This window comes from Linepithema humile, chromosome 2, assembly GCF_040581485.1.
Source record: "Linepithema humile isolate Giens D197 chromosome 2, Lhum_UNIL_v1.0, whole genome shotgun sequence".
Lineage (NCBI taxonomy): Eukaryota > Metazoa > Arthropoda > Insecta > Hymenoptera > Formicidae > Linepithema > Linepithema humile.
Genome location: NC_090129.1, coordinates 9,525,813 through 9,552,604, shown reverse-complemented (window position 1 = coordinate 9,552,604; position 26,792 = coordinate 9,525,813). Strand labels below are relative to the sequence as shown.

At 40.9% G+C, this 26,792-nt stretch overlaps 1 protein-coding gene across 2 annotated transcripts in view; it reads left to right on the top strand.

The window, feature by feature from the left end:
- The first annotated feature begins 3,842 nt into the window (after window positions 1-3,842).
- Window positions 3,843-26,792, top strand: part of LOC105680017 (homeobox protein SIX1) — a 31,598-nt gene continuing 8,648 nt past the window's right edge. Inside the window, exons 1-3 of one of the 2 annotated variants that reach the window (XM_012380422.2) lie at window positions 3,843-6,993; window positions 12,465-12,726; window positions 14,085-14,319. In XM_012380422.2, coding sequence (XP_012235845.1) covers window positions 6,694-6,993; window positions 12,465-12,726; window positions 14,085-14,319 — 797 coding nt within the window. In that variant the 5' untranslated portion in view covers window positions 3,843-6,693. Of the gene's footprint in view, window positions 6,994-12,443; window positions 12,727-14,084; window positions 14,320-26,792 lie in introns of both variants that reach the window. The other variant, XM_012380421.2, reaches the window with a different exon arrangement.

Sequence of the window (26,792 nt, the reverse complement as noted above, 5' to 3'; positions counted from 1 at the left end):
ACTAATATATATTAGTCAGTTATTATATAATAATTATATTATATATTATATTATATTATATTATATTATATTATATATTAGTCAGTTATTATATAATAATTATATTATATTATATTATATATATTATATTATATTATATATTAGTCAGTTATTATATATTGATCGGTTGTCCGACGCTTATCTTCCATTTTTTTTTATCCTGACAGTCCTTTTCTGCCAAATTTGTCGCACTCATAACTTTTGCGATTCCCTGCTTTTAATTGGTTTTGGTTTCCTCTTTGCCGATGTTCCATTGATTGCCGTACCATTATCACATCACGAAAAGTAATCGATATAAATTATTCTTTTGTTGAATTCCAATAGCTATAACTTGATCATTGTTCAAAATTTCAACGCAGTTTCTTTCGAACATGATCTTATATCCTCATTCAATACATATGCCCAGTGAGAGAAGATTTAAAGATTGAACAAATAATATATTTTCTAATCTTCCATTAATCCATTTATTATTAATAAGTCTTTTGATTATTATTGTTCCATTCATCCTTTAACATCACATAAGTACCATCACCTAAAATCACTTTATCTCTCTGATATAAAGATAAAGTCAAACATTTTAATGATTCAATTACAAAAGCATTATTTAAAGAAGTGTCTTTTTCATCATTAGAATTTTTTTTATTTAAAAAATCCTTTTTGTTATCCGTATTTTGATTTTAATAAATTCTTTTTCTACAGTTCACTTTAATATGTCCATATTTACAATAATGACACTATATGTTAGACATATTTTTATCCTTTTTATTTTTATTATCACTATTACCTCGAATCTTATTTGTTGAATCTTTTCGATGTTGTCAAGATTTATTGTATCATGGTAGTCTTATCTCAGGCATTTGTTGTATGTGCCCGAACCAAGTCAGCTGTTTCTTTTTGACATTCTCTATGATTGCCTATCATCTCTTTTATTTTTTCGTTTCTTACCTTTTCCCTTTGAAACACTCCAACAAATTTTCTGATTGCGCCCATCTCAATTGCTTTTATTTTTTACATACATATACATATATTTCTGATAATTTTAAGATATCAACATTATTTATCATTAACCATTTATTAATTAATTAAGACGTAACGATTAGAATCTTGATTTTTCATAATAATTTAAAATAAATAAGGAAAGTGTGCATATAAAGCGTAGTTATATAATACTTTCATATTTTTGAATGAATTTGATTGTGTTATATTGTTAGCCTCTGACCTGCTAAGATAAGTCTTGCACTGGTGATATCGCAATCTAATTTATTAAGGAAATATAAAACATTTTATATATATTTGTACTATGCATACATACTTTTCGATCATCGTTAGTCTCAATTTCTATTCTATTCATTTCTCGTAACGCTACAACGTTCATTCAAACGTGTGAAGTAAACTGGCGGTAAGCGCATCGGAACGAATGTGTATCGGTGTGACTTGTCCCATCAGCAAAATCGAGCGGTCGATTTCGCGGCTCTTTAGGACGAGAACAGGGAGGGTTCTTTAGACGTCATATTATGGTGTGGTCAACGACTTCATCGTGGACCACAAACCGCTGGCATCCGTATATTCGAGGATGAATGGCGACGCCACGGGTGGCGGAGAGGCGCATACAACTCGAATAAAATGTATCAATTCCGTCGTCGTGATGCCGGGATTCCTTTCTTCGTGGATCGATTGTACGCTTCTCGAAGGAAGGAAGTCCTGCGCAACCGACAAGTCTATTATTACGCGATGTAACGTACGCTGTTGCTAAATTATATAAGATATATCACGCGAATAATACAGATTTAAGAAATAAATTGCGTAACGCGAGAGTTCTGTTCAGCTAATTATCATAATGTATATTTTTGTCCAAGCAGTTGTAAACTTGTTTAAAATTTTGTATATATTTATTTTTAATGTTATCACACATATGAAAAGAAGAATATGATGATGAAAATTATTCCCGCGCGATAGTCGCTCGACTGAAATTGTACACTGCATCCGACGGCGCTGCATCGCCGTCGGTGCATTGCGACAAATTCCGCATTGCATGGTTTATTAAAGTCAGAGCTGTTTTAACATTTTAAGTTAAAGAACATTAAATTTTAGCTGTGTTGCTCAACGCGTCGTCATATAATTAGACGAACAACAGAAAGATTAATTGCTATACAATGCGATTATTATACGATAGAGAAGAATATCAAAATTGATGTGCAATTCAAAAGGGAAAATTCTTTATTCTTCTCGTTCGTTCTTTTTTGAAGTTCGTCAGTGGCAAGGGTCGTCAGGGAAAGGGCGGAAGGGGTTCCATGCGTTGCGTGACAGCGACCCACGTCAGTCCCTTTGCGCAATTCAAACGGTAGTCTTCTTTCGTTTGGAGGTAAAAGAAAAATCTGGAACGCACGCATTATTTTAGGCGATTTTAGGAGCTTTAGTCGTTTAAAAGTTTTTTTAGTAACCTTAGTTTTTTTTTAGTAAAATAACTTTTCTGTCATATATTTTTTTTAGTGTGTTGTCTGAAAAAACAAAACGTCTTTCGTACGTGCGCTATGTGATTCTTAATGCTTAGCTTTTATTAGAACTTGCAATTCGCCGCGTTATACACGGCTTCTACATATCTGTTACACAAATTGCAAACTTAACACATATTCGAGAAACCTTATGTATTTTAATAATTTAAAATCTCTTTATAGAATTTTATTACATCTCCAAAAATTCATAGAATATTGTTTTTATTCTGATAATATTTTATTGAATCTTATGACTTATTTTCTATTTTTTAATGCATCTCATGTCAGATTTTTTTTTTCTAAAATTCAAAGAGTAAAACGTAAATTCTTACGAAAGAGGAACATCATGAGACTATTTTTATTTCGATTTGTTTTTATATCTTACTTTATTATTTCGGTCTATTCTTTTTTTATTCAAGAATTATCATATGTTTCTCTCGTTCCGTGTTTTCTTCGGTTTATCTCTCCTCAGAAGAGATATCGCAAAGTCACAAACAACTCGATGTCGCGGCGTAACGCGTTGCGGACTTCGCTGCTTTCTTTTCGTCGCTAAATCGGACGAGGCGATTTCGCTGTAGCAGCAGCAGACTGCGCGACGTGTGTTATTCTAGCTCGAACACGGCGGCGACGAGCGCGCGGTGCCTTAAGTAACGCAAAAACGCGAGCGAGCGCTCTGTCCGTGAAACTTTATCCAACTTCTGTTGTAAGTAGCTTCTAAGCGACGTACCTTTCTTCCGTGGGGGCGTTCATAAACCCCGCGAGTGCTATAAATCGATTTTTCCCCGGGGAGGATAAGCCGTTACCCCCTTCCATCTCCGCGTCTCCCTCCCTCAACCCTTTCCGCCCTCTCTTTTCTTCTCGCAAGCGCGAATGTGTCGACGCTAATAACGAGATCTTTAGTGCTTCCTCCATTTCTCTTTTTCTACGCGTGTCGCTTTTCCTCGTAACTCGTTCGCATAATGAATAATAATATTACGGTATGATGGTTCGTTCAACGATCGCAGCGATGCTTCTGGCGATGTAACAGCGTCGTGTCGTTATCTCGCGAGAAGATTATTGCTTTATCGCGTTCCGACGCGATGAAACACGTCTCTCTTATCGACATGCGGCTATAAAATTTGCTATGACAAATAAGTTTGATTTTTTGCGACAACCTATTGCGAATGTTGTACAAATTTATTTTTCTCCAAATTGCATTTATTAACATATAAAAGATATGTGTATGCATCATGAATTTATTATACTACATTGTTCGCCAATTTTTATGTTTGACTTCAGTTATAATCGATCTTACAGCGCAAATATCAATCTGTAACGATACTAACAATTATATCTTGTTGCTTTCCTTCTAGTTCGTTTATACTTTTGATATTTTCTTTATAGTCTACCCGATTAATTGATTGAAAAATAAATAACCGACGAAGCGCACTGTTTATTCGACATATAAGCGTAATTTGCATGCGTAACGACGCCACGCATCGACGTAAAAATCGCGTCGTCCCGACGCGCGCGTCATTAAAAGAACAGACATCCAGAAAAGGCCGGAATTTAACGAGCTCCTCGCAAGGATACGCGTCTGGATGCAATTCGCTCTCGCGTCTCTCTCCTCTCTTTCGCTCTTCCTCTCTATCCCTCTACGGGGCACACTCACGCCGAGCACTCGTAACGAGGCTCATTTGGTGGCGCGTGCGCGGCCAATGGCGCAGCGGGATGGTGGCCGAGACCATGCCCAGCGGCCAATAGCACCAAGCATCACGCAGCTGTCAGCGTGGCCACGCCTTTCGCCAATTTGCATCGTGCCGCGCATGACGCACTCGGTTTCTCCTCGTCGGCACGCCGCATCGCCAGTCCCTTCTGGTGCGCGCGTGAGGAGAGTGTTTCTCTCTCGCGCGGCTGCGAGAGAGACAGAACGGCCCATTGATCCGCCGCTCCGAGGCTGCTGCTGCACTGCTCCTTCAGTGATCTGGATCACGATCGCCGAACCGGAATCACTCTGAGAGACAATCTGGTGCGCGTTGATTGAAGTCATTTTGGGAACAGCGAGGATCGCGAAACTCGCGACTGATTTCTCGAGCCGGTGTGTGCTTTTCGGTGATAAACATCTCGGGACTTTATCTCTCTCTTATCCGGCACACGGCGTCTCGACGTCGAGTAAATCAGTCGAAGGAATCTGGGTGGAATTTTCCATCGCGCCGTTCTACGCGAAGGCGCGATCGAGCTTTCTTCGAGGATTGTCCGAAGCGGAAACGAGAATAGGCTATTAAATCTTCAGCTCGCGCTGCGACGTCATCTAGTGAACAGATCAGTGCGGTGATGACTTTTTGGGACACCTGGTGCGGCTTGATGAGAGAAAGTGAAAATTCGGCGACTCTCTGAAGATCCTGCTCCGCCATCTCCGTCATTCTATCGGAAAGTTTCGAAGAGAATTTGAAGGTGAAAACGATTCTAGTGACATTTTCCAAGTGAGCGTCGCGACGAGAGGCGTCGATGGGGTTCAAGGAGAGCGAGGGAGACGCTCGTTAAGGCGCCTCTAAGAATAGCGGCGCGCTCGCGAGTGTACCAAGCGGTCTATAAATACGATCTCTGGCCCCGTGGAAACACGAGCCCGTGGATCTCACGGTGCAACCTGTGTGCCGATAGTGCGAGCGAAAGCGAGAAAGAGCCAGCGAATCGGTGGAAACAGCGCTGGAATCCGCGATCCGATTCGCGAGCTGCGCGAGTCAATTTGGCGAAAGTGTCCGCGAAAGGAGAGATTTGACTGCTGCGCGAGTTCGAGAAGAATTTCGGAAGATTCTCAGCTGATCGAGTCCAGACGAGAAAAGAAGATCAACGGAAGCAAAGCAAACATCATCGCCCCCTCCCTCCCCCCCGAGTGATTTAATCTTCCGCCTGGAATCTCCGTTTTTCTCTCCAAGATCGCCGAAAGTTATATTACGTCAGCGAATTCCGGCAAGAGTCCAGTCGAAATCGTACGAGAAGCATCCGCAAAGAATCCAGCTGGAATCGCGATTCGTTGCTGAATTCAAGGTGTAATTAGTGTTGGATGAAGTTGCGTCAGTGAAAGCATGTGTGTGCCGGAAAAACATAGACATCCGCAGCTTTAGATCTCGGCTTACCGTCGGCTGGAAGCTGAGCGCAAGACCGAACTCTGGAAGAACTCGTTCTGCACCATCGAGGACTTTTCTCTATTCGCGACGTTCTCCTCATCGGCTACTGTGATCCAGAAATATCGCACGCTGTGATCCAGGAATTTCGGCGTGTTATCAGTAGAGTTTTTACGATCGGATGACAATCAGCGGGGATCGAACCGTCGAATGCGAACATCCGTGTGCAACGTTGCGAACGAATGAGTACCGATGCCTTGGACGGAAATACGATCGCTTCGACACCAGCACTCGCGATTGATCAAACATGTAGAACTTCGCAGTTCTCCTCCGTTTCGAGTTATACAGTGTAACATTTACGAATGTACATACACAATTGTTTGAATTTGTTTGACATGGTTTAATTAACAATTTTCGAGCTAACAAATGACGTTTGAACCGCACGAAGAGCTACCGAGTGTACATAGAAGTGAAAAAAACACTATTTTGCGCGTAACGTTAATTAAAACGTTAATTAAAAGTTATCACGTATATTAAACTGGTAATTAGCTTCGGCAAACGACGCAATAACCATTAATAACTATTAACTCATTATTTAAGTGAGACATTTTTATTGCACGTGATTTCACATGGACTTACATCGTGTGTGTTCTCCATCTTCGTCTGAGATAGCGCGACGCGCTTTTTAGACTGTCATCTTCAAGCAGCCCTTAAAAGAGAGATTTACTCAACTGAAGCTCGTGTCACTTGACATCGCGATACCAGAGAGACACTTTCTCCGGCCGACGCTTCGCGTCGAAGGTCCTGCATCGCGTAATGTTCTGCTCGAGCCGTTCGCGCAGCCCGCAGTGATTCCTTGCGAAGGATCCGCACCGAGGAAAATGAGCGGCGAATAAGGAGGTCCCCCGAATCGAACAACGTGGCCGTCGGATCGGCGATCCCGTGAGCGTCGGCGTCCATTCTATCTCTGGTCGCGAGCGCGAAACGGGCAGGACGTCACCACGGTGGAGGGCGGCGGCGTTGTGCGTGGGGTCAAGGTGGACCCCGGAGATGATGCCATGATGGCTTACGGTGGCACCGCTGGCAACGGGGGCGCGATGGGCCCGTCGTCCGGCGGCGGCGGCGGCGCGGACGTTCTGTGCACCGCCGCCGGCGACTACAGTCCCCAGAGCACGCCCACGCCCTTGACCGGGCACTCTACGACGGGCGGCTCGGTGGAAACCGCCTACACGCCCGGTACGACCGGGGCTGCGAGCTACAGTCCACAGGACAGCCCGGCGAGCTCCGCCGGGGGCAGCGGCAACGGTCAGCTGCCAAGTTTCGGATTCACGCAGGAGCAAGTCGCCTGTGTCTGCGAGGTAAGTCGTGTGGTAGCTTGTCTTGTAAAGGTTCTCCGATAAGAGGCACGAAATCGTCTAAAACAACACAAAAGAGGGATTAGGAAGATAATGGCGAGAAAGAGAGATGAATAAACGAGCGGAATCGCTAGAAAACGATGAAAAAGATTGAAGGAAGGAAAAAAGTAGAAGCAGAACGGTCAAGCCGCGATTCCTTTTATTGAAAATTATTGACAATCGAGTATATTCTATGATAATACATATCGATTTGGGATATATAATAAATTTCGGAATTAAAAGCGTTTTGACACACCAAGTCGGTTTTTGTGTCTTTAAATGATAATAATTGTACTAAAATTAAAATTGATATTTGAAGGATTTCTGAGCAGAATAATCATTATTTTTGAACGTTGTTTGTGTTGTGCAATTTAACTAAATTCGACGCTATTTCGTGACTCTTATTAGAGTTCTCTAGTTTGCTTGTCGCGCGTCTGTTCGCGAGGGTGCAATCAGCCGTTGAACGCTGCGCGTTGCGTTCATGGATAACATATGGTCCATTCATATCTCAATTAAAGTCTAGTCGAAGAGACAAGTATCTTTCGCAATATACTCAGCCAACACGGTAAACGCTGATTTTATATCCAGTCGCGATGATCAAGCGGTATAAATTTTCCTATAAATTTCAGATGCTACATCGACGGTCCGTAGCTGTTTCGCACCGAAAATAAAATAGTATTTGCTTTCACAATTTCATTTTTATGAAGGATTACGTTAGCTGAGCATCTTTGCACAATATTCGCGACGCACAGCTGCAAATGATGACGCCCGAGCGATGACAAGTTTGGCTAGCGATCGCTGCACTTTCCTCGGCGAACGACACACCGCTTTGTAGTTTTCGCAAAATTGTTCCTGAGATGCAAGATTTTTTAAAAATTTTATCGCGACAGAAAATGTCAATTGGCAATAAGCGCCATAAGAATTTGATTTTACATCGCGAGTTTTTTCAAATGTTGCACAAGTTTGGGCCACGCGTCTCTTTGATGCGCGATGCATTCGAATAATTGTCATTTTAAAGTAGAAACGACGATGATAAATATCGGAGTGATGAAATTGTCGTCGCGACAATGCCGGGCGTTATGTCGCCGACAATGTGCAGCGTTATGCGCCAGGATTCACTTGCATGCCACACGCTTAATGAAATCTGCACGATTTTACTGTAACCGTAAATTGTTTTGCGCGCGACGTTTACGTCCCTCATATTGAACGTCCCACGTGCTAACTAGTCTTGCTCGAGAGGGAGAAAGACGATTTCTTCCGCACTTGGCGAAATTCTCATCTATTCTTTATTGCGGACTCATCAAGACGCATTCTCCTCCAGAATGTAGCCACAAATGATTCAATTTCGAAATTGTTCCTATCAATAAAATAGTAGGAAATTTATGCAAATATCTTTGCTTAGACGAATCTATCCAAGCGAATTGGATCGTGCGTATATTTCTGTTATTTTATGTACTGCAAAATATATTAAGCTTTTTCGCGAAATATTACACTTTAAATTGTTTAATAATAGATACAAAAATAATTACAAAAATATAGTGCATTGCATAGAAGATTTATTTTGGTATATTTTTTAATGCAAACATTTGAAAATTTTCAAAATATATTTTAGTCTTTCGATGTGTTTTGAATTTGTATATATTGTTTACACGATTTATTTAGTTTTGGATATTTTTATTTGTAAAGCGCACTCGCTACGTGAATATTAATTTCTGAATTATACACAAGGTGAGAAAATAATTTGATCACGAGGGATTGCAATGTGCGACGATTTCCACACGTGGCTCAACGATATTAATGTTGTAAGATAAGAGTGTGCGAAGAGATGAGTATGCCAAACGCGGAAGTAATCGGCAGTATCGAGATTGCGTCGAATGCAACGCGATTTTTGCACGTGCTGCATATCCCTACGAGCGCTGTAATTATACGGCTAGACTTTAAACTACTCCTTGCCCACGTCGCACAGACAATTATGGCGCTCAAAATTTGCAAGAAAAATATTCGAAGAGTGCAAAGATGCCTCGGCGACTTGCATAAGTCGCGACTCGCGAGATTGGGGTCGCTATCGATCTGTTTAAAAATGTAGTGATTGCGGCCATACTCTGTGACATGTGGGCGCTAGTTGTCTTGTATCATTCGAGGTATATCCTTGATAAGTCTTTTCGAAGCACGAAGTAAATCCATGTTTCACCGGATGTCGATCGATCTTACCGTTCTCGTCGAAACACGACGAAATCGATTTTATTCGCGAAAATTAGAGATTCGAGAAAAAGAGAAATGAAAACTGGATAACTTTTATTTAATTTATGTCTGATTAGATTATCTAGAACATCGATTTTGAAACTTAGTTTAGCAGCATATGAATTGTGCTATTACATAATCTCAACTTTTTTTCCTCAACATTTTAAAAATTTATACACGTCGACTATTTTTATCAATTATTAATAAATCGAAAATAAAATTTATATTTTTATGTATATTGATACACGAAAGATTCGGCAAAGAAATTTAAATAAAAAATTAATCATATTTTTACAATGAAAAAGTTTTTTTGTCCTTATCATTTAAGGACCCATCATGAGTCACAGTAATCTATCAAATCTTATCTTATTCATCAATATATATAAATATGCAATAATTTAATCAATATAAATTGTGTTTTCGATTCATTAATAATTATAATGATGAATTATAGCTGTAAAGTTTTTCGTTTTTCGTAAAATTTGATGGATGAATCATAATCATTCATCAAATCTTAAATGGTAAGGACGAAAAACTTTTTGTATTCATCTTTCAATGTATCGCACATATTTTGATTATTTTAATGCAGAATTGATATCTCATTGCGCGCTTCTATGTTATCCAGTTTGAAAAGAAAGTAGAATGACACTTGCGACAGTGCGACTTCTGATCAGTAGCTGCAATTTAATCCGATCTTGAGATCTGTGTCGTACATACATTTCTCTCTTCGCACGGCGATGTGACACTCATTTCTCATTATGCCAAGCGGTGAAATTAATTGACTGTATCGCGGAAATTCGGCGACATCCGGCGACGACAGCGAGCAGACAAAGATGACAGGTGTGCAGAGCTCATATCGCTAATTAAGCGGTGATTAAAGATCCATCCTTACACAATTGGCGATGTCTTAATTCCGTGTTAATTCTTTCGCGGCTATTAATTTTGCGCGCTAGAAGGAAACTCATACTCTTTTTTGTCGGTCTAACTACAAATTCAATGCTTGTTTGTATAAATTTTTGAGAGAACAGAAAAAAAATAAGACAAATAACAGAGAACAAGAAAAATATAAAGTGGAATAATTCGATACATTAAAGAGTAATATTGAAATTCTCGTCAAGCAAGTATAAAAATGAATTGTAGCTATAAGTGTAAATTAGTTTAGTAGATAATATTTTTAAAAAAATGCGCGATATGATGTGATCATCGATTTAATTTGTGTTTATATTATTGGAAGACAATTAATCAAATGACGTCAGATTTACGAGTATAAAATTACGAGTATAAAATGTTACATCGCATGAAATTTGTACGTATCGATTTTACGATGGCATCACGCTTTTAGCAAATCGGTTACGTGTAAATTAAAGATGCGTAATGTGGTAATCTAGACCGGCAATATATATGGGGCATGATATTGAATTAAACTGACACGAAATCGACTTATGTGTGGATACTAGTAAATAGATAACTCATTTCTCAAACGTAATCCGCGGTGGTTAATTATGTCGGAGGGAGAACGCGCGAAGGATAACATGATTCGTGTCGATAAAACTGAACTGAAGTATACGATGAAATAAAATTGATGTGTAGCTCCACTTAGGATCGTGTTACGCGATCGTTTAAATTCATTAATGGTTGTTTCGAGAAATTATACGAATGTTAAACGTCAAAGATATGCCGAGCGTAGTGTTTTATGCAATAACAATCGTCAAGTCTTATTGCATTTTTTTCATCAGTACTGTTTTATAAATTTTTGTGTGCCCAAATTTTATTAGTAAATTCTTTCAAATCCGTAACTTTTATTACAGCATTGCGTCATATTTACATTACGAGAAATCTGTAAACTCGATATACGGAATTATCACTTATGATTATTGATTACAATTTTATCTTGACATAAAGAACCACCACCGATTTTCTGAGAATATTTTACGTATAGATATATCTCTCAAATAAAATTACATATCAAACTATTTTAATCGCTCTGAAATACTGAAACTCATTTTTGTGTGCTCGCAAAAATTTGATTACCTAATCGAAATTCGACTGGTAATATATTGGCATAGAAGATAGGTGTCCTACTCCTTCAAACTGAATATCTGAATTCTTAATCCCGATTTAATATCACATCCGGTTATAATCCTAAATTATTCATATTTTATATTTCCTTAAACTATGAATAATCATTACTTGTTAATCTTGAAAATTCTGTCATTCGTAAGAACGTTTATTAAATAATTTTTTGTATCCTTTTTACGAGAAATAATCACCTTGGGAAAATTTTTATAAGGCCATTTATTTCACGGGTTCCATTCATGCAATAACTTTAGAGGTAACTGGTTTTGCTAAAAAAATTAAGGAAACAACCGAGCGTGTGACAGGTCTAACCCAGATCTCTATATCAGCTAGTTTTTGTCAAAAAAGCTACTTTAAACCACAGAGCTAACCAAGACTCAATCCGAATAGTTATATCTTGTGTTCAAAAAAAGAATTTTAAAAATTCCATACATAAACCAGTCCTATCTGAGACTACATTGACTCGTTTTTCTTAAAGAGGTGATTTAATAAAGTAACATAAACCGAAGAAACTTTGTATCCATTCAAACTGGTTTTCCTTGAAATTAACGTTTTCTCTTAAATTTGCAAATTCAAGCGTCAGAATTAATTCGCGTCGGGATTGAAAAATTTTTCAGCTCTCTCGTGAATAATTTATATCATTCATAATACTTTAATTCGATGCTTCAGATCCTACAACTTTCCTATATATACTCTGAATAATTGAAGTGTTGAGTGCAACAGGCGTCTGCTTACTTTTTAAAAAAATTCTAATTTAAGAAAATTACAAATTTAGATCAATTTTTTTTTAATTAAAAAATTCCAGGCTTAGAAAGATTGATTTAAATTTTTGCTCTTCTTATTCTGAAATTTACTTTTCACAAAAACGGATTGTCGCACTCGATTCATCAATTCATTCTAGTCTCAGTTCCCGAAAGTATCCGAAGACCCATTAGTAACTGACCTACTGGTCGCAGTCGCGACTCGTCTTCCTTGAACGAAACGATCAGCTGAGAGAGGTGATATGCGAGACATATACAAGATACACTAGAATAAGAGGAGACCCGGGATGAGTTTTGCCGACTAACAGTGTGCCCCCCCTGTCTATCGTCTTCAAGGCGATGGTGTCGAATGTCCAGGTTCTTCAGCAGGCAGGCTCTGTGGAGAGGCTAAGCAGATTTCTCTGGTCTCTACCGGCGTGCACCAGGTTGCACCGGCACGAGAGCGTGCTCAAGGCTAAGGCGATCGTTGCCTTCCATCGGGGCCAATTCAAGGAGCTCTACAGGATCCTGGAGAGCCACACCTTCAGCCCGAACAATCATCCGAAGCTGCAAACTCTCTGGCTCAAGGCTCACTACATTGAGGCAGAGAGGTTGCGTGGAAGGCCCCTCGGCGCAGTCGGTTAGTAAAAATCTTTTTTTTTTTACGTTGCTTGAGGTCAGTAAAGATTATTTGACGTAAATGTCTCGACAGAGTCTGTAATATTTTCCTGATGAAAGAGAGATACTATTATTATCCCCGTAAGAAGTTCAATCGATTTGTTAAATGAGCATTTTTTATTCTAACGACGATTAGATTTGCGGTAGAAATATATTTTTTAAAATATTCTAATTGATGCTAATCTCACTGTTGAAAATTATTCAACGGTAGATTTCTTTGAAGGTAGATAAATTAATTCTGCAACGCTCGGAGATAATTAGACTCGTTGAAAGTGCAAGCGGCACGATCGAGTGGGCATTAAATATATGTATATTCGCATTTTTCATAAAATTAATAATCTCACATTTAAATGTATGCATTGAAAATACTTATCATTATTTTTTAAGATATAATTTTGTTAATTTGTAGAGATAAATTTCAGAATATGATACACACATACTTCGTCATACATATTATAAAATGTAATAACTTAAAATAGAGCGTATGACCTAATTTATATTATTTTAATTTTCTTCCATATTATCATAAAATAATATATGACACGAATATTACTGAAATATTATTATATAAATACGTAACTTTGCTGCACGGTAAAGGAATTTCTCCATATTTTATGCAGTCTGCGGTTTAATAAAATTTATTCCGCACGGTGGTTTATGAACATTATCTTTCGTGCCGAGATTTATCCAATCCCCAATACAGAATATTATTCCGCGGGTTAAACTTAAACAATATCGGCGAGCGGCATTTAAATCTCGCATTTTAATGCGAGATGTGTGCGCGCCGCCGCGTTTATTTTCGCGCTAAAGCATCCACGCGCGGCGGCGATTAATAACATGCGCGCGAAGCAAATGCCGCACGATTTTAACGTTAACGGCCGGACGGAGTAAATTATTACCGAATGCGATCCGCGAGCTAATGAGCGCTATAGACTTGGCCCTATTTTACTCGCTCGATCTTATTTGCACTGTGTAGCGCACGACGCCGCGGTTGCACTCTCGGCCCAGAAACCAAATCCGTCTCCAAAAAGGAGAAACTAAGAACAAAGCATGTTTCTGTGCGCGCGCTAGGAGAATCGAAGTGTAGAGAAGGCCGTTCTGCTTCCTTTTTCGTTCCCTTCGTCATTGCACAAATCTGCAAACTTCTATTCGCCAAACTGATTCGTATCAAGTGTAATTAATGCATACTAAAGATATTTAAGGCTGTCGAATATATTTAATGCCACAAAAAAGACATTTGTGATTGCATTTCTATTAATTCAACGTCTCTGAACAAGCAATTCGACTGAGCAATTTGTGCGATCGTGTCTTATTTTTCAGGAAAGTACCGAGTACGACGTAAATTTCCGCTACCGCGCACGATTTGGGACGGCGAGGAGACGTCTTACTGCTTCAAGGAGAAATCCAGGAGCGTTCTGAGGGATTGGTACGCAACTAATCCGTATCCATCGCCGCGCGAGAAACGAGAATTGGCGGAGAGTACCGGCCTCACCACCACGCAGGTCAGCAATTGGTTCAAAAACCGAAGGCAGAGAGACCGGGCCGCCGAGCATAGGTGAGTCTTTCATATCGTAAACGTTCTATTAATTAATCCGTTGAATAAATTGTCAATTGGAATATTACGCACGCGTCTCAATGCAACAGAAAGATGGAGAAAAAAAATTATAGGTATTTAGGCGGGAAAATATCAAGGGACCCGAGCACGCAATTGTATAATTGGCGGACTGGAATTTTCGTCTGTCTCGCGGATAGAAGCGCGCGGCCGTAGGAGTCCCGTGTTGTTTGGAAGGTCGTTGCTCTACATCCGATTTTAGAAACGAGCGGAGGCCCCATAACTATGTACGTAACGCGATGCCTTCCGCCGCGTAGCGTCGTGTCGCATGCATGCTCGTGCGCGCGGGCGCGCGGCCCTATTTTTTTCTCGTGGCCGCGAGCGAATAATAAATAAATAACTACCGGGCTCGGCCATCTGCTCGCTGACAGAACTCATCTCTCGCGAATTCTTTCGCAAAATTCAGCACTGAAACGACGATGATCATTGAGGTAATTAATAATTCGCGAGACATCTTTTCTTGTCATTCGACTGACAATCAAGCTGGTTAGATACAGTTTATTCTTTTTTTTTACATATACAATCATCAGTCTTTGTTAGGCGAGAAGTTGAAAAGGATCAAGATTGACAGAACATGAAAATTACTTTGGAGTTAATGATTCGAAGGGATTTATTATAGTAAAGAAGAGTGAACAAAGATCGCGCACAACGCGATCGAGCAGTTGATACGAACACGATATTTCTGCGTTATCGGGGTGATGATGAGAGCATAGGTGCTTTGTGGGATTTCCTGTAATTAATATGCGGCGAATGATGCCGCACACGCGTTATCCATGATACCTCCAAAGTCATCGGATAGGTTTGTAGGACCTATTGTCACAAGCGCGTCTACACGGTGTTCGTAAATCTTCGGATACGAACTCTGCCTTGATTAATGATGTGCTAATCTCGAATAATCATTTCAATCTGCACAAACTATACGTCGCTAATTAAATGTTTCATTTTATTTTCCATTTAGACCAATTGTCGATGGAATTGCTCGCGAGACCAGGAATTGAAACGAAATTACTTTGACTCTAAGTTTCGAAGATAATTTTTACATCTGTTCGCGATAATCGGTGAATTTTCTCATAATTGTAATATTGAACATTAAACTATCGCAATCATTTACACCATCATTTGATCCTCGAACGCGCGATTTTGGGGCGAGCACGCTGATTCACGAACACCTCGTAGACGTGTATGCATCTCTAACCTCCTGCCTCCGTCCATGGGAATACACAGAAGCCATAAGAAATTCGATACGCGGCATGACGTGTGTACCGGCTCTGCTACGGTGGTGCTTCCCACTTCCTCCCTCGCAAGAGGACGTGGTAACCACAATTCGCGTGAATCGGCCGGATCCTATATATCCTCTGATGAAGACACACTTCACTCAGATTCCTGTTAACGTTTAATTAACGCGAGCATAACGTTCTCTTTTTGGTGGATGACTTTTACAAATCCATTTCCACTATTATTATTACTATTATATTACTATTATATTACTATTATTTCTATACTATCATTACTTCTGTACAAGTCAATGAAAATGAGTTTTTAAATATTAAACTGCACCAAAAATGCACGAAAATTTCGATAAAACGGAAACGGTATATTAATGTTTTTAATTAATTGCTATTATTATTTCTGACTTGCACAGAAATAAATCGTAAAATCTAGCTGCGACATGTGAAATGTCTCAACTATTTCTAACGTTATTCTGATTTTATCTTTATTGAAATACACTAGTTATGCAACAAATTAATTATTCGTTGCACTGCATCGATTCGTTCATCGAACTTGTTACTTATGAAATGAGGTGACTATATTTGTGATTTAGTTTAAACATTTTTGCTTGTTAATCCACCGACAATTATATCACTTTTCTGAATAATTTAATTCAACATCTCTCAAAATTTATACGACAAGGAGTACGAATTTGACAATCTAGAAATTATCAACAAAAATTTAGAAAAAATTGAACGGAAATGGAAAACCAGAGAAACTAGAATAAAAAATAGAAAACTAAAAACTCCACGAAACAATTTGAGAAATTCGAACGAAAATTTAACACCGTTTTACAATAATGGGAAAATAGCACGCATCCGACGGTTTAAAAGACCGTAATTATTTAGCTGTTTAACACGTTATTACAGCACGCTGTCGGAAATTAAGTTGAGGCCGCGCATACTGGGGCGGCGTCCCGGCGAGCCCCTCGGGACAGGGGCGTCTTGTGGGCGTTTGCAGCAGGCAAAAAACGTCAAATACGGGACCGTACAACTCCCCCGGGAGCTGTTATCGAACGATTTAACTACCTCGCTTCGACGCGATATATAACGCGCACGCTCGACGAAACACAGACTACCGTGACGTCAAAAAAACAAAAAATAGATTGATGGGCGAAATAAATTTTAAGAGATAATGATTTATCTGCGTAGTTTGGGGGAAACAGTGTTCGGCGTGTTTACTAGCGATAGTCGATAGTGAATTTAAACGTAATTTCCCGTCGGATAATGAGAATTAAAAGGACGAACGATAATGAATATATAATAATGACAATAATTATAATAATAATAATTACAAATAATAATAAATTGCCAGCATTAGCTCGTACCATAATTCGATTTTCACTAATTAATCTTTTTTTTACGAGCTATTTTATTTTGCATATAATTTTATTGCATATAATTGTGTATACAAAACGATAAACATCTACACAGCAATTTGTATGGAAGGATATGGATTACATGTGCTCGTGGCGGGCAAATTAATTGGTATCGGTTCGTCGTAATTATCGACACGCGTGCGCGTGGCGCGAACGGAAGTATATAAGGCTGGAATCGCGTTAAAGATAAGATCGATCTAAACATGTGGATTCTCGAAACGCCCATACCACCACCGCGCGCTTAATCGTCACGACCGCTCGCTTCCTGCCTGCCGTAACAAAGTTTAAACAATGAGACGTTGATCGAGATAAAGCCTCCTCCGCGGGACGATACGCGCCACGACTATTTTGCATACCGAAAATCGAGCGACGATAACAGGAAGGCTCCGCTCGTAATCAGCGCGATTATTTACGCCGGCCGATGCGCAGGGGTGAGACAGATACAGATAGATCGTCAGCATCCTCCGCACAAAGTGCATCCGCTGCACTTTAAGAAACGCAGCGCGACCGAGAATCGCGCCCCGGCCGATCGACGACGCGGTGCGTCAGCGGTGACGCGCGCGCGTTGTTACTTGCTGCAGTTGCATCGCGCCGCCGACAAATGATAACGGAACCGCTGTCGCTCTTCTCGGTATTCGGTGTCCGATGACGGCGGAACGTGCGTGTATCGCTCAAACGCGCGAGATAACGCGCTTGCGATGCTGATTAAGATGATCGGCGACGGCGCCGGACAATCCGACGTTGCTTCGCGCGTCCTTTGCCTTCTTGTCGCTTATCAAAATTTTCTGACGTGCGTGCCGGTGTCGCGTTGCAAGCAGAAAGGAAGTTTGACTACTGTGCCATTTTGTTTCGCCGAAGGATTACTTTAACTGTCGCAGCTAAAAATAATACGAACGATAGAATATGATAATGAGTAATCTTCTTCGTGTCTTTTAAAGGTCGCGATTATATATAAGCTTTCTAATTAAAAGATTAGGCTTACAACGAACGGTATCGCATCTTCTGTAATTCAAGAATCGGGTGTTCTTGATATCAACGGTGAAGTTTACTTTGCAGTAGTTTCGTTAATAATTCTTTCCTACTCTACTCCGCTTTCTCTTACTATGCATTTTTTATCTTTCGTTTTTTTAATTAAAGAAATTCACATTTGTAATGTTAATAATGCGCGATATATCGATAACAAAATGATTTTTAAATGAGACGAGGAGGAACATTCCGCGAGAAAGAACGCCGCGCGCCCATTTCCGGATTGATGAAAGTCAGTTTCTCCGAGTTTCCCTTTCGAGCTTGCACACAGCTTATATGTCACCGCGATATAAAAACACAGATATGTAAAAAAACTGCTGTAATATTTGGCGGTGCCATGTTGCTCTTGAGGATTGAAAAACATCGGTCAGTCGATCTTTTCACTCGATAGAACATATCGATTCTATTGCTCGGCTTGAAAAATAAATGCTGCGTGTTTTTCGTTGGATTTTTTTCTGCTTCGTGCGCGTCGCTATATGACAGTTAAAATGCGTCGATTTCGATCATCGCCCAGGCGACAAACCAAAAGGGTGGCGTGAGGGACGAAGGGGAGGGGGGGGGGATACGGACGCCAGTGCATACGCGAGTGCATTGTGCCTTCATTCTCTACGGTCGAAAATAAACTCCCGGCCGCACGCGCTGGTCGCGCTGTATATTTTTTTTGCTTTCTCTCTCTCTCTCTCTCCTCCCTCTTCTTTTCTCTCTGCCTCTCTCTCTCTCTCTTTCTCCGAGAGCGACTGCGCGTGCTTGTATATATATGTGGCGCTTAAAACGTCTTTATTATCGTCGCGTTAATCCTGCAGATAAAAAGTCGCGCCACAGTGATCTTCAGAGGGACTTGCTCCGCGACCGAAGGGCTAAGAACAACATCGTGGCGCCGGAAATAAATAAAGAGTGAAGTATGGATATTCCATCGTGGTCCGGAGAGTTTTTTCCTCCCGACTCGTATTGTCTCTGGGATTTATTTGTCTTCAACCGAGTGATTTAAGTAAGATATAATTGCGTGAAATCGAGATAACCGGGGAGACTATTCGAGTTAAGGAAGTATGATGAATATCGGGACTCCGTTTGGCTTTATTTTTAGCTGGTTTCTGCAATAATGATTCGTTGCATAAACTACGGCGTGCATTAAACCGTCACGATTCGCGAAGGGCAAGCGAAATTATAAAATTGCAAATTGCAAATTTCGCAAAATTTCCGCAATATGTGTGGACAATTGGACATTAAATGTGAAAATTATAACTATGAAAGTTAATTCAACGACGGCGAGGTTTCGCTAATAGAAAGAGACAGCGCGCAGAGTCGCTCCTATGACGGGTTTTCTCGATGGATCGAAGGGCTATATCACGCTGGCAGAAGCCAGTAATGGCTTCGTCGTTGTTCTCCAGTGTCAACAAAACATTGCTAATGTACCAACCCTCGGATCCTCGCCCTCGCCCTCGCCCTCGTCCTCGCTTTCCCCCTTCATCCGACGGCGCGGAGAGAAAAATGGAGGGAGGACACAGGAGGGGCGTTATTTCCAGCCGGCCGACAATCTTATCTCATACGATCGATTTGTTGTTAAAATTTAAGTCGTCTTCCTCCCGGATCGATCTAACCGATGACTCGCGTCTACGTTGACCTCAATTCGATCGATCGCGCTATGAAATATAGAAATTACATGAAATATACTTAGATAACGTTTTCAAATCGCTAGCGAGAATTATCGTCATTGAGATCTATGATATTTTACACAATTATTTATTGATAAATAATTTCTCTCTCTCTCTCTCTCTCTCAGGAAAGTTGTGTAACGTTTCTTGGTGTATAATTCGAAAACGTCTCTCTTTGCACGACTAACTACGTAATTGTTATATTAATTAAAAGGAAGGGAAACGAAATATCTGCCAACTGCAGTTATTTTAAGTAAATTGTTGCGTTTGTTTGTACATAAATTTATTTTCATATCAAAGAGTTTTTCTGTATGAAGATCCTGTTTTTACTACAGAGAACTAAATTGTAAGCAGCCAGTTACTCCATCGCTTGGTAGCTACTGGCAGGAAGATTAACGTCTCTCTTATTTGCCGGCCGTCAGATTGCTTTATAGATTAGATTAGATTAGATTAAAGGCGGCCGTTTTATTCGCGCCGCATAAGCGAAATACGCGGGAGAGAAGACGCCTCGACATCTTACTGCGTTTGTTTGTGGCGACGTCTTATCGGGCGACGTGTGCGGTTTTTCTGACGCTTTCTACGAACCGGACTCGGATGATCTTCCATATCACTGTCGTAAAATTCTAGACGTAAACAAAGAAGAGCGGCTCAAAACGGACTCACGAGGCAAAAATATTCAAGTGTTTTTAACTACCTAAGATTTTGTTCCTCAAAAAACAATCAAATATTCAAAATAATCTCTTTTATAATTCGGGCTTTTCATTAACACTTCAATGAACTTGCGTGAATTTTTTGAGCACATTAACGTTACTTAATAAGGCGCGGAAAAAATAGATCCACGAGTCCGATTTACATTGACGGAAAACAGCAGTTTGTTTTGAGGGTTAAGTTGTATATTACTAAAATAAAACTTACAACTGATGCAGACGTAGAGTCAATCGAGATAATTGATGCTAAAATGTAGCATTGAAACAACTACTTTTGGCAAATTTAATAATCGTCCGAAACTCGCATCAACTATTTTCCTGTTCGAATTTTTTTATCACTCATTTGTATTTTTTATGAGAAAAATGTACTTATATATTTATATGATGGATAAATTTTTTATAACATATTTTTATATTTTGGAAAAAATATAACATCTGAAAATATATCGGAGCAAATAATGGTTAAAAAATAACGTCTATCTGTCATATCTTTGAAAATATTGCGTGTCACATATATGTATATCAATATCGCAATTATTTCGATTCTATTATCATTGTAAAAAATAGACGAGTTAAAAATGAAATTAAAAATTCTTTTGCGTAAAAAATATTTTTGGCAAATAATTTTAACATTACGAGAATTTTGATGATAAAGTTGGTAAAGATTAAGTTTCATTAATCTCGATGCTTTTACCGTGTAATGGTGTAAAAATGCATATCAATAACGTCGAACTTTTTGCAAAGTTACACAGTGATATGGAATAAAAATGGAATATGATACACAATTACGATTTTATGTTTAATATTGCTAACATATTTTTCACCTTATTGAACAATGTGCGTATATTTTATTAAAACTTTTACGAATATTAAATTTTTCATATCATCGCTTTGCTACTTGTGTAACACCGTTAAAATTTTAGCAAAAAAAGATTGCTCGCGTTGCTGCTTGATTAATTTTGATTAAATCCGCGCATCTCTCGCTTCACATTTTAATAGTATCTATTAACATTTTACAATAACGTTGAAATAGAACGCGATCATATATATTCCCATTAGATATGCAGTATTCATGCAACATATGTAATATTCTCGATTCTTAAGATGGAAAGTGAGCTCACGCTTAAGTTTTCATACTTCGTCAAATTTTAGCGGGACAATTTCGCTTTTATTCGATTATCCGACGGTTGATTAACCGCGGCTGTCGATTCGCGTCGAAGGGAGTTAAAAATAATCCAAGTGGCGCGGGCTTTCTGGAAGGGACAGTGTACTTTTGCCGGATGTGAAAAGAGACAGATGGGGAAGTCGACGGCGGTCGAGAGGGCGTAACGGCTACGGGGGTGGTCGGTAAGGGTTAGACGCAGGGGTGGCTGCGCCAATATTGACTCCTTCTGAAAAGCAGAGACTCGCCGGTGACACAAAGAGGGTGGCGCTACTTTACCTCGCCCTTCGTACACCCTACGTACTTTCGACATGGCGTCCGACTGGCTAACTTCGACCGCTCTGTCGCGTCTGTCGCCATTAATCACTCGAAGGTTCAGAATACTGTCAAGAGGCATTTCTCTCTCTCCTTTTTCGAACCGCTAAATCGACATACATCGGCCAAAGAGAGAAGGATAACACGTTTTAGGAAAATTTGACTAATTACAGATATAATTAATGCGTCTGCACATCTTTCTCAAAAATGATGAATTAAACATGGATACCTCTATATTCCATTTTACAACGCATGCAACATTAAATATGATATACAGGCTTTATTATATTAATCGATACCTTCAATCTCACATTAATTGTAAGGATTTTAATTGTGAAATATATTTTTCAGTGCATTAATTAATTAAAATCTACTCGTTCCCGATTAATTCATATTTGATAATATTTCGTTCGCGTAGCGCATTGGCGAACGCATATCGATTTCACGGCGATAATTTTTATTATTATCTAAATTTCCGAGTTATGACTCGCGGGAGTATCGATGGCTGATTATTTACGGACGGATCGCGCGATACCGGGTTTTTTTCTGGTCGCGAATCGCTGCGCGAAATTTTCGCGGCGAATAAAGATGCTTTTGGGTCAAGCGGAAGGAGACACTCGTTCAAATTGTAGCGCCGACATGGCCCCGAAATAGCCGCGAATACTGGTACCATTCCCTGGTTTACGGTTACAGCGGGCACGGTGTCTGGGCAGCGCGCTGCCCGTGTCTGTAACCAGAGAACCCATTTCAACGTCGTGTGTCGTACCCGCGACTGCCGTATCCGCTTCCGAGTTCTGGACCGCATATGTCAAATCCTCCACGTTAATTAATCCTGTAAATTGCATTATATCGCAATTACAGCGTCGAATTAAGCGACGGGAATATCGTAAGACTTGACGAGGCGCGCGGATTCTCAATCGAAAAGCGCGCAGATAATTACCATTTTTCTTCTCACAATTTTATTGGCTTTAAGACACTTTTACTTATGTTTACTTGTCTCTCAGTGAAAGTAATAATAATATTTAAAGTGTTTTCAAATACTTTCGCATATTCTCACCGGCAAAATTCGTTCGTTTTGCTCGCCGGTGCTACTTTGACTAAATTCGCCACTACAGCTCTGCATTCCTTTGTATTTTCTGCACCGAGAGCGCGTCCGCTGTCATAGTTGTGCAATCGGACGGGCCTCAAAAGATCGCGTAAGAGAGAAGACAGACGGACAGGCAGGCTCAAGGAAATCTTTCGGATCATAAGCAATTCTCCGCGACGTCGCGTCACTTCCGTGTCACACTCGCGAGCGGGAATTGGGCGCTATTCAATCTCGTCAAAGTCGAGCCGGCATCTGGCTCGTGCAATTTTCACAATACAAACGTGCATTTATTTTCCTGCACAAATTCTATGCTATCTAGAAAATTATTATTGGAACGAAATGAAGAAGCAATAACGAATAACAATAATAAATCTTGCGTCAGTGATGCCGCCGCTATCCTCGAGAACGTCCCGCTGCTATATTGTTAATCTTTTACGAATTTTTTCTCGCGTCGACGCTTCTCCCGTCCTGAAAAATCACGTCGTGAAAGTGCGCTCGGCGCTATCCTCTCCGCCGCCATGTCCCCTCGCGCGCGCTCCCTCCCGGGGTCCCGTGCGTGTACCGGACACACTCGCGTTGCATTCTGGGAATGCGTGCATGAATGAATGCCCCTCTGTCCCCTACGGTACCGAACAAGAAGAAGAGGAAGAGACGAGGGATCGCGGGGGTACGCGAAGAGGGGCGGGAGCGAGGGGGGGATTCGAGCGGCTCGTTCTTTTTCAACGGCAGCGAGGACGAGGCGGGCCCCTTTTCGGCCCTTGCGTGCCCACATATGGTCCCTTCCCGCGAGCTGTCAGATTTGACGTGGTCTTCTTCAAAGCGGTTTTCACCGAGAGCGAAGGGGGGGGCCCCCATCCCGCCTTTTTTTCGTCCCCAAAAATGGCTGAGACGGTTCAGCATGGCCGTGCGCGCTCGCCTTTTCTCCGTCTTTTTCTTTCATGCACTCGCGTGCTTTTCCCCTCCCTCCTTTTTTTCCCTTTTTTTATTTTCTTCAGCGAAAGGGCGGTCGCGCGCGCAGCATTGCGCATTCAGTGGCGTCTTTCAATCTCATACGAGTCCTTTGTGGCGGCTTGCGGTTGGGCGTTCATCCTCTTCGATCGACGCGCGATCGAGCGTCCTTTCGTTCCGTAAAAGGAATACATGCTGTATAGCCGGCTAATTCGGGATACATGTCTAATTTAAAAGGCGCCTGAAGAACGAATGGAAGTTGTAATTCCGAGCTTTGTTTGCTCTTTCCTTTTCCCAGCGTAGGAACTTCTATCCACGAGATATATTCATCATTAATCCGCGTTTGGAAATTTAGATTGACCCGCTGTTACGTATTAACGGCGATTCCGATTTTTTATTTAGCGCACCGTGTTTTAATATCCATTAATCGATACCCCGGCGTTCAAGTGTCAGATTAACTTCTCGCTGATTTTAAAATTGAGTTACGTCATGTATATTTTTTTGAAATTCTACGATACATGGCCGCGGGCGTTGAATATTAAACGACGAGCGGGTTATTTTTAGCCTCGACCGCGGGTGTCGCGGATCCCGAAGAGGCGGAGAAATATTCTCGGAGAGTCCTCCACGCGCGCCGAAAATTCCGCGAGGATCTGCCGTGGGTCAAGGACTCGCGCTGGGTGTTCCTCTTCCGGGATTAAATTCGTTTCCACGCGCGATCCAGACAAATGGATGGCGCGGGTGCACATCGACGCCGAACGGGCTTTGACGAGACGATGACAGAGATCCGTTCGCTCGTGTGACACGCCCGCGGCACGCCGAAAAAACTACCGGCGTAACGGCAGGTTCGCCGCGTAATCCGGATTAGGAATCCCGAAAACATCGAAAGTGTTTTAACGCCGCGGCGCGCGACCGCCATGCGCGAGGGGGACATCTCTCCTACCTGCGGGGATCTCGGTCGATCCGCCGTAAATAACGACGCGTCTCCGATAGATCTATGGAAAACAGCAAGCTGGACCGACGACCACCACGATCGCTTCACGGTGGCGTGTCCAAATAGGGGGAAAAAAAAGAATAAACGGACTTTCATTTTTATCAAAGTCTTCACAGCGTGTGAAGATTACTCTTCCTAATGCAGCTTCGAACACTTTCATATTCACATAATTCTATTTGATATATTTTTTTTGTCTCTATCAAAGTATTTTTAAGACTTGCCAAATTAAGCGGCGCGTGAATAATTGATATTTTCACTGAGGAAAAATCGACTTCGAATTCGTCAGGTCTATTATTGTGTATTGTTGCGTTGTTGCTTCTTACGTGCTCTCTTTCTCTTTGCCTTTCGCATCGTACATCATAATATAAAGGAAAATTTACGGCGCCTATTTGAATCACTCAAGAACTAAGTGTATCATGAACACCGTTACATCGCATTGTTCCGCATTTTCAAAACAATTGTCGTTGCCAGAATCAAGCGCTTATACTGCAAAGAATATACTTTACCAGAATTTACGACTTATCTATTACCTCGAGATAAACATAAATCGCCGTGCTGTTGCACTCGCGCAAAAGTGGCACAGTTTCTCGATGCGTGTTGATTCTTGAATCGAATTTAGGCGCGCCCGAAGACTTGCGCGCACGACAATTGGCATGAAGACGCATCATCTTCTGGCACACATCTCCGGCGCATTCCACCGTCGGATTATGTCAGATCACGACAAATAAATGGCGTGACACGCCATTCATTATTAGAATAATACTCGGTATATTAGTGAGCGCAAACATAATTTTTCCGTTCGTTCTATTTACATTCGACAAATACCACTTTGACAATTATCGTTTAAATTGTTACCTTTTCCGATTGTAAATCAGCTCACGGAACGCATAAATCAAAAGCTTTTATGAATTTATAAACATTTTGAGTTTATGAAGCATAATTTTACTCGTTATTATTTTTTCGTGGCGAATTTCAGCTTCCACGTTCGCGTATTGCAAAGGAAACGCGATTGGTTTATAAGATAGATTCATTATTACATTTATAACAACCGAAAGCCGAAACCGCCAAAATTGCATCAAATATAATCTCTCCCTGCTCCGGCCGACGAATTTTCCCGGACTGGTGAATTTTACGCGGATGATCCCCCCCGTATCTGTTGCACGCGCGCGCGAGAAATTCGCCCGGACGTTTCACAGACTCCGAAAATCCGGCAGGGCAGGTAAGGCAGGCGAGAGCCGTAGTTTACAAACAGAGGCTCGTACGTTGTGTACACGGTACGCTGCCTCCCATTATTTTAGGCCGTGGAAACTCTCCTTGCCTATCTGCTTATGGAATCAGCTGCCAGTAACTTCCTCGGCGCGCTCACCTGCCGAGAGGAGAAGTGGATAGGTCCTTAGCCTCGGGAAAATCCGCCGTTTTTTCTTCCCTCCCAGGGCCGACAAACGAGTCAGCCGATTTTCAATTTGCTCTACGGGCCCCTACGTTTGCCTTTCTGCCTTCTTCGATGAGAGTTAAGTAATCCCGGGGGCGAAACTAGATGGTCTTTTCGAGGGCGAAACGCGGCGGTTGCGTCGGATTTTTGGAATGCGAAAAATAAATTCGAGGGATCAATTTGAGTAAAGATTTGGAAGTCGGGCCGGACAATTTTTTACATTCTTGTGATGTTTCTTCGAACGTTGGCTTCTCATTTTGGCACTTGAAATATTCTGATCTTCACTCGTCCGTCTGAATTCTTTTAATGGGAAAGCGCCGAGAGAAAGAAGGAAACAGACTCGCACTCTGACCCCGTAGACTTGTTCCACGAGACGATGTTGTACGCAGACCGGAATAAAGTGCGCGACATTGTAGGGGCGACGGAGCCGATATAATCCGATTTTACGA